Source organism: Trachurus trachurus (genome assembly GCF_905171665.1).
Source record: "Trachurus trachurus genome assembly, chromosome: 6".
In the NCBI taxonomy this organism is placed as follows: Eukaryota; Metazoa; Chordata; class Actinopteri; order Carangiformes; family Carangidae; genus Trachurus; species Trachurus trachurus.
In genome coordinates, this window is record NC_139897.1 from 3,805,672 (window position 1) to 3,815,465 (window position 9,794).

The 9,794-nt window shown below is 42.1% G+C and overlaps 1 protein-coding gene across 1 annotated transcript in view; it reads right to left on the bottom strand.

Moving 5' to 3' along the window:
* Positions 1–3,637, bottom strand: part of cmip (c-Maf inducing protein) — a 47,183-nt gene extending 43,546 nt beyond the window's left edge. Inside the window, exon 1 of the mRNA XM_083973353.1 lies at positions 2,665–3,637. Within this exon, the coding sequence (XP_083829479.1) occupies positions 2,665–2,991 (327 nt within the window). The 5' untranslated portion in view covers positions 2,992–3,637. The remainder of the gene's footprint in view (positions 1–2,664) is intronic.
* Between the last annotated feature and the right edge of the window lie 6,157 nt (positions 3,638–9,794).

A 9,794-nucleotide genomic window follows, 5' to 3' on the forward strand; every position in this document is an offset into this window, starting at 1 on the left:
CAGATGCTAAATGGAGCTCACAGCCCACCATAAAAACCACATGTAGGAAACGTGATCAGAGCAACACAAAAAGTCCCTTAACGGCAAACAGTAATTATACTGGACTTAAGTGGAACTGGGATTTTCTAAAGATTTTTTTTTTTTTTTTACAAAATGCCTATGACAGACCCACACCTAGAGCATCACCTGTCCATATTATGGTTGCTCAAGTGTAGGCATGACCCCTGCTATTATTTTTTAAATGCAATGCGGTGAGGAACGAATTTACAGTAAATGTAAAAAGCCTCCTCTTTACCACACATGACTCAACACGTAGAGTGGGACTGATGCAGATGCTGATTGGTTTCATACTGCCATTTTCTCTCCAACATGACGACTGGAATGAGCTGAACTTGTGCAGCTACCACAAAGGAGACGGTATACAGAGCTCCAATAGCTTCACAGACAAAGGGCCAGAAAGCAATGCATTGTGGGTATATCTAAAGGAATCAGTGATGAGGTCAATTTTGTACCTTTTCTGTGTGTTTTTTTTTATATCACATTTAGAAGCAGACCTGTTCTGTCGGAACTGCAATCTTTATGGGAGTTGACGCTTGCATCTACTCATACTTAACCAATTCCAGTGATTTCTTTTTATCAGTCCTGATCTGTTGACTCATTTTGCCTGGAAATGCGACACTATCAAACTGTTTTCATTGGTCCAGTCATAACATTACACTGGAGATTTCTCCACTGAAAGTCAATGATGCTGAGGTTATGGTCCTTGATAATGAGGCAATAGATTTGAATGAATCTCATGTATTAATTTACAGGGAAATGTAAAGCTCCTCATATCACAACGTTGCAATGAATGACCTTATGCTTTCAGTCGGCGCTCTTGTTGGACTGCTAAAATGTTAGCATATGGCCAGTCGGTGCTATCCCATTGATAATGAGATAAGCAGTGGACTGTGTGCTATAATGACCTGCTCAAGCAGCATATGATTGATCTGAGGGGTGGCGACACCAAAGAGCCAGCACTAAAACTGAGCCTGTAATGTGTATCAACAAACAGGAACTGTAAGCAAAGAGTCAAATACTTTTATTGTGAGCCACTGATGGGTTGTAGTGAACCAATGTGGGATTGGTGCAAGTTATTGGCTAACACACAAGTTCAGGTATCTAAATCAGGAAGGAAAAAACGGTATCGGAACATCTCTGACTATTATCTGGTCGCCATCAGGAAGTAACCATTATAGAATGCTTCATGATCGAATGTTATCTACCCAAGCATGTTTTCATACAGCCATTGATTGATAAGAAATATCATTTCAGTGCTGGATTATATCATCATGTTATATCCACAACAACAAGCTAATGTTCACATGCAGGTAGACACGTGTACCATTAATTGAGGTGATATTACTCAAGTTTGCAGTGGACTAACAGACGTGGACATGATGTAAACAAGCAAGCGAACCGAGTTGAGGTGAGTTCACCCTTCACTATATCCTCATATCTGCAATAAAAACAGTCTCCAAGACGCTGCACAGCACACTGCAGTAAGCAATTCAGCACACTCCTGTAGTGTGGGTGTGATAGGCAGACATCCAAAAAACCCTCTAACATGGTGTGTTGATAAAACAATGGGCCTGGCTTTCTGGGAAATGTCACACGTGTTGATGATAACAGAAGGAGAAATAAAGGCTTTTATTATTTCTGCATTATTCTGCAGAATTACCAACAATTACAATCAATCGCTACAACATGTATCTTGTTGTGGTTGATGGTATTATCAATCACATTGTCTGTGCAAGGTTAGGTTAATGCACATACATACAATATCACTACTCATTTGTCACTCTACAGTGTATTTAAATATCCATGCGTAATGTTTATGATGACATACAGGCCTGCTGGCTCCGGACTGATCAACAACATCATCAACAGGACCTCGGCCGCCACATCATCAACAGAGGAAATATCCACCACCAACGCTACACTGGGTTGTCAGATTATTTAGAATAATGATGATGCCGGTATGACTGAAGATGATGCATGATCACAGCAGCACCCTTCCTTTGAATTCAGCCTGATAGACAGGAAGCACATAATCACCAGGTTGATGTGAGATGCTGCAGCAGGGTTGCATGGTTTCATGTCACTGGCCTCTCAAACTCCCCCCCCCCCCCCCCCCCCCCATGCCCCTCTGATGGATTTTAGTCCTAATGAGAGAGGACCTTTGTTGTTCATTATTTAGATCACAATAAATCCTCCTGGAGCCAAACAATGGCCCCACAAAATACACACACACACCTCCTCCATCCATGGATCTTGTGCGTCCTCTTCACACAGGTCACAGGTGAGGATGTGATGGACCAGGAAGTGATGGGATGGCGGGGGGGTAGCCTACAGATGTGACTGTAATAATATCAATACAGCGGCCCGTGGAAGCGGCGACACGCTGCCTTCTAAACTGCGTCAACAACAGACTGTGCGTAATCTCAGTGCGCGTCTGCTGCGTCCAGACAAGAAAAGACAAACACCAAAGCTGCCTGTGGAATGTGAAACGTTTCATTATATGGCCTATCTCTCTCTCTCTCTATCTCCCTCACACACACACACACACACACACACACACACACACACACACACACACACACGGGAGGCTAGAAAGCAACTCACGGTGGCCGAGGTCAGGCTGCTGTCTGTGAGCGTCAGGTGGTGCGGCTCCCACCTCCGCAGGAACTTGGAGGTGAGGATCTTGCTGAGGAAGGTGCGGGGGTGCTTGACCACGCACACCTGGATGTCCCCCTCGTGGAGCAGCTTGTATCGCATCCCGCTGCTGCTGCAGTGGTGCAGGGACCTCTTGCACGGCCCTGCGCCCAGCTTGGTGTTGTTATTCCCCTCCGACATCTCCCCCAGCAGAGGCTTGTTCTCCTCGCACTGATAAAACTGGTTGTTGTGCAGCTCGTTTCCTCCGCCGCCGCCGCTGCCGCTGTTGAAATCCATGGTTCAGTAATCCAGCAGTTTTTTTTTTTTTTTTATTGTTTCCAAATGTTAGTATCAGAGAGGGGAGGAGGAGGAGGAGGAGGTGGAGGTGGAGGAGGAGGAGGGGGGTGAACGAGTCGCAGCGATGCAAGGATCCTACATGTAGGCTATATAAAGATTAGAAATGTATAAGGTCGTTGGGATCGAGCCGTAGTGGGGGGGTATGGGGAGGGGGGGGACCTACCTACCAACCAACCGCTATAACACGACCTCAGTTACTGTAGACAAGGCCAGGACAGGCGCAGAGCAGCGGCCAGACACTGTCTTATGGCAGGATATCCAGGCGGGGGGAGGTTTTCACGATACAGTGCAAATAATCCACCATTTTCCTACCCCGCACAATGCCCCATGAATTGTCTCCACTGTGCGCGTCTCGCCTCCCCTCCACCACCAGCGAGCTATTCAATATGTTAGGGCCATGGCCTGATCCATTCCGTCCGCCCCGATGCCAAACACAAATAATCCACAGCGAGGACGGCAGCGGACGAGGAGAACACGGTGCCGATATCCAATGGCGGCGGCTCTAGGCTCCTCCGTGGGGTTTTGTGGTCATTACGAGCTGACTGGCACGGTTTCCTTTTATTCAGTCTTTTCCCCTATCTTGGTGTACAAGAGCCAACACTCTTCGGCAGCGCCGCGCCGATTGGTCCCTGCTCGTTCATGTGATACCGGACTGACGTCAATGGGGAGGCGAGCGGATGAGCCGTGTGTCTTTTGCGCTTGACTGTCTGCCGAGGGCGCACGCTCACCACCTCCCACAGCCCTCCTCCCCCTCGTGTGCGCAGAAACATGGAGGACGGCGCAGCGATTGGGAGCAGGAACCCTCCTCTGATTTCTTTTCTTTGGAAAATGATGAAGTTTGCTGGAATCTGTTGTTATGCCGTGCGCGCGGAGAGCGAGCGGGGGAAACTGTGTGTGTAGGGTGAGTTAATGAAGAGGAAACGTGTCATTTACAGTCAGAGTTTACCAACCCCAAGGGCTGATATTAACTTGCATGACCTATGGTTTGTGGTATCATAAATTATCGTTATGAAATTAGACAGAGATATAAAAGATATAAAACTAAAGCATTTCCGGGGGTGCATTGTTAAATGTTACCGCTCCCTATAGTTTACCCTACTTAATAAATAAATAAATAAATAAATAAATAAATAAATAAATAAATAAATACCCACCTGGAATTTTTTTAACTGTTTGTCCACCAGGGCCGTAGCTGGGATTTTAGTGTCCACCACACAATTATTTTAAATGATCATTGAGTTTTTGTTGTTGTTGTCTTTTTTCATATTGTTTTGAATTTTTACTGCTCAAAGTTGTACCATTTCTGTCTGCCAGAGAGAGATTTCTGCTCTGTTTCTTAACTGCAACGGAGGGTCACACTGTTTAACCAGGGGCCAACTGATTATGTTGAAACTGGCTGGTGTGGAAAGGAAGACAGAAGTGATGAAGGAAGAGAGTTGACTGCTGGAGAGGAGCATATGTCCCAACTATAACCTGAGATCAGTGGATAATAAGATGGAGAATCTTGCAGCTCTAGTGAAGAATTGGTTGGACTTGAGGGTGTTACTACATGGATACAATAATGGTGATGATAATAATAATAAACATTATATAGCACCTTTTTTTAAACAAAGTGCTGTATCTATAAAATAATTTAAGATACATACATAAAACAAGGACAAAACAGTGACAAATAACAACCCATCTAATGAAAAATAAAATAAATGGCTCAAGTGGTACTTAAACTGAAAAAAAGGGTAAGCTATTGTAAGATAGTCAGGATCTTTGTGCTACCTATCATCTGATTGCTGAGTTCTTAGCCCCAGCGCAGCTCAGTTCCTTTGTCCCATTGGAGATGTGTTTTTGGTTTAATGACAGAAAGAGGTCTGTGGTTAATACAAGCTCAATAAATGTTCTTGTTTAATTGTACAACAGAAAATACACCAGTTATTACCCCATTCCTGAAAAAAAAAAGAAGCTGGTTCACACCGAACATGAAAATGAATCTGCTCACCAGTCAACAGCCATATTGTGTAGTAGCGCTCTGGCAGGTTGATTGTATTAAGCATTCAAATGTCATACAGTGGTTCATTAGTGAGGATGATCCTTAACCAGTCTGTATCATAAGCCTTTGGGAAAAATCCCATTCACTTTTCATCACACACCATCTCCCATCATGCATTCTCTATTATTCTCAGGAAGTTTTCACACACTGAATAAACATGATGATTTTCAGGCAACTCTTTAATGTAACTTACATTTCTTACAAAAAGTAAAATTCAGTTTTGGTTCAAATATATTATATTGTATAATATAATGTGTTATAATGCAGTTTAAAGTACTTATTGTAATATATTGATATTTTAGAACTGGTCACATAAAATCAGCTGATACAGCTGGTTTGGCGTTTTTTTATTATTATTTGGATGGGTAAAAGTAAATATAGTATAACACACGAGGAGCTCTCTCTTCCTTTTATTTTGTTGAAGGACCTCTTAGAGGAGAAAAGGTGCACTGCAGAGGCTGGATTTAATAGGAGGGACACCATGACATTTAAACGTGAGCCCTTGTGATCGTGGTGCTCCCAGGACTTCAAGACATATGTAGGACATATAGACTGATTACTAATAATTAGGTTGAAAGCATCCCTGAATTTAGTGATTCTGTGTGCCTTATCAATAAATCTGTAACAAAACTAAACACTAAACGCATTTGTCACCCAGCAGCAAGACCTAACAGCATTATCTACATATTTGATCTTTCAGTCATATCTGACTCAGTGTGTAATGTATATTGCAGGCTGAACTGGCTTCAGGCTGCTAGTCTTGTTTGGATGATGAAATCCAGCGGATCAAGACTGGACTCAGGCATGATGACTGAGAAGCACACCTTGACACACCTTGGTAGAGATGTATTGCCTTTGTCAGAAGGGTGGATGACGTTGAACAATACAGGGCTCTGAAGTCATCCACTTCAAGAGTCATCGCACCGCTAATACTCTTTCACTTTCCAATCAGATAGTCCATCTATTCCATCTCAAGTATGGGAGGGCTTCCTGTGGTCGTTGCTTTGACCGGTCTGACTGACTGGACCAGCGTTTTGGCCACTATTGGAATTATTTACTGTGTTTCCTGTCAACGTTTACAAAAGAATAATGGGTAACACTTTACTTGAATACGTGTTCATAAAACAGACATAACACTGTCATAAGAATGACATAACACCTGTCATAAACATCAATGAATACTTATGACAGCTGTCGGTAAGTGTCATTCAGTAAGTTATGTCACTTTTAATGCAAAGTTGACATTATTTGAGATGTCCTTGTTATGACAACTTGACATAATTTTTAAAGTTTGGCAATTAGGTCTGCTATGACAGTTTAAATTGTCTTTATGTCAAGTTGTCAGAACAAAAACATCTAAAACAATGTCAACTTTGCATTAAAAGTGACATAACTTACCGAATGACACTTAACGACAGCTGTCATAAGTATTCATTGATGTTTATGACAGGTGTCATGTCATTCTTATGACAGTGTTATGTCTGTTTTATGAACACGTATTCAAGTAAAGTGTTACCGAATAATGAAATGCTTAAATATACACGTGGCCCGCTATACTGACATTGGTAACTGTGGTTTTTCTGAAGTGTAACAATAATCCCTTTTGCCAGTAAAATCTGGCAATAAAGGGAATACACACAGAAGACAATGGCCTGTAATACCAGGCTACTGCACATCTTCATAAAACAGGCTGCTCATGTTTTGTACTGTATGCTTCAGTCCTCTCCTTTTTCAGCTTCCCTCTGTTATAACAGTTTCTATTATTTTGGTCCCTGTCTCATTTTGATTTCCCAGCCATATTTTTAAGACCAGGAAACAATAAATAGCAAAAACAATGTCTAAAGTTCAATGTAGGCAAACCAGAATGTACTTTGATTTAGGACACATGAAATATACACAACCCATGTATAACAAGTTATTGCAGGTTCAAATATATTGGGAAAATATATAGAAAAACAGGCTAGGGAGGAGGGGGTGGACAGGTGGGCAGGGCAGGGGTCTTTAAGAGGCTATACCCATTTTCATACACCGCCTGTACAAACACCTAAGTCAAACATTATGAATATATATTTTATACACATAGGGGGCAACATCATCTGTCCAATGGAGGCAGAAAAAGATCTGGGGTGTGATGACGTTGCTCCCAGAGGAATGAGCTGGAGGGAGCGAGGCTGTAGGAACATGGGTGAGTGTTATGGCAGCGCAGCCGCAGCACAGTGCAACAGTCTGTACTGAGTTGAACTGCCAGGGAACAGAGGCTTCACAGTCTCATCTCAAGGGTCCCGGCTCACAACAACAACCACCTTGGTGTCACCAACACACGTTCCTGTGGGAAGCCCCGCAAAGCCTCCTTTTTTATTTTTATTCGATTTTTTTTTTACCAATCCCCCTCCGTCAGTCCTCCCTTCCTCAACACCAGCGGCGCTCCAGCCAGGACTGGTCTGGAGTCTGGACACATGTTCCAACACGCCGGCCAACCCACCAGCAGATCATCTGCTGTTGTGTCAACAGTCAATGAGAGCCGGAGGGGAAAGAGAGCAGCAAGAACGTGGCGTGTTACAGAGTTACACCGAAGAAGTGATTTGGCAATACTGGACAATATTTCATGAAATGTCTGACAACTATAAATCAGTGCTGGAAAATCAGAACATATTTAATGACGATGATGAAATCTCTGTTTACAACTATATACAAGTTTTATGATTTATGGACACACTGCGTTGTGGATAGACACCTATACAAGCTAACATCTGTTTCTCTGTTTGTTTACATTGATGGTGCTCTGTTGCACATTTTTCAGATATTGTAAACACAATACTCTGATTTTTTGTGTGTATTTTTTTATAGACAGAACTTCCTTTACTTTAAGATTTGTTTTTATTGAATTTTTTTTATACATGTTGATAGTCCCACATATTTCCCCAATTTATTTTTATTTAAAAAATATTTGACAGTGAAATACAATATTATATAAAGATCCTTGATCATACAGTTTCTCAAGAAAGCTCAGGCTGATGTAATGTAATGAAGGAGGATATTTTTGTTTCTTTGTTGATAACTTGTTATAGCTTGGTTCAGTTTAAAACACAATGCTTTCAATGAATCAGAATTAAAAATGTTTCCAGAGGCCAAAGTGCTAAAAACATTCACAGACACTAACATTAGTCAATATTAGATACCGGTCATACTGGACTATGTAAGGCTCAGTCCAGTGTTTTATTATTTTACATTGACAAGTTTTTAATGTGTTATTTGCTCTTTAAAATGTTTTATCTTCTGGCTTAAATGTTTTAGGTAGAATTTTTAGAACACATCCAACAAATACCGTCATTAGAGGCAATGACACATGTGGAAAGTGAAAGAACTGAATGATGACTGATCCCTACACAGTACCAGTCAGTTTTGGCAAATAAGAGCCACATGCATTAACTCAGAGTTAACCTAGAAACTTCCAAAGTCCCCTCCCCACCCCCACTCCAGTCACAGGACTTCAGTTTGCTGGAGTCTGGGAGGGGGTCATGAGAGCTGCTCAGTGTTACTGAAGTGACTCCACTCTGGTCACGCTAGGTAAATCCTGTTCTGTTAATCCCTTGTCTAGACTGACCCTGACCAGCACACATACACAATAATTAAATACTTGCTCTTATAGATAAACTTTTGGAACCCACTGGACACACACACAGCCACAACCTTATCCTCGGTCGCTTCCCTGTAGGTTGGAGTTCTGCTTATTGAGTGTTTCTGGTGTGTCTTTGTTTAGTCAGTAGGTGTGATGAAGTCTCTTAGTTTGACATGTCTCAAATAACTGATGTGTTGATCTTCTGATGGTGGGCTCACCTGTGGTTGGCCTGACGCAGTTTCTACAAAGTGTTTCAGAGACTGATGCTCTAGTCTAACCCCTCAGTGACCTTTAATCTGGCTGTAGTTGAAGTGAAGAAACTCTTTCCTGCTTAGAAAAACAGTTTGACACTGTCACTCAGTTCTGATGCCATTTCCCACCATCACAATGCTACTTTGTGATGAAACTCTGATGAGTACTTTAAATCCACCTGGATGTCACCTGACAACAAGCGCCAACGGAGGGGAGACAATCAACCTTTACATACACACTGTTTGCCAATGCCCTAAATTTCTACTTTATTGTGATTTGGGACCTAGAAAATAACTTAAATGACATTTCGTCTTTACATCCTCTATTGTTGTTTAAGCTTAAAAGGCTCATAAGCAATAATCTAAAGTCAAAGAATGGACATCACAGCTCTGAATTAACCTGTCGACCTCCAGCTGTTTTTTTCCCGTGTCGTCTTCTACACAGAGACTGAAACCGTGATGTTGTAAAACACATTTAGTGGCCTATTGTGAACTGTATATTCAGGACCAGACTGAAGTCTGTTACATAGCTATAATACTGTATAATGTAGCTGGGGTTTCAAACGCTAAATCAAATTCACAGGATCAACGCCTTTCTCTTAAAGCAGAAGTAAGCAGAATGTTTGTGTTAATATAAGTCTTAAATAGTTCTATCTTCCGACAGCAATCACTTACATAGAGTGTTTGGTCTGAAACACGGGTCTGTCAGTCACTCTGCTCTGCTGTAAGCCGAGGAGAAAACTTTCCTTGTATCCTACAACCTTTATCCAATGAGGAGAGAGAACGGCATAAAGGGGCGGTCCTCTCTGTGTGTGCAGCCAAGGGATGC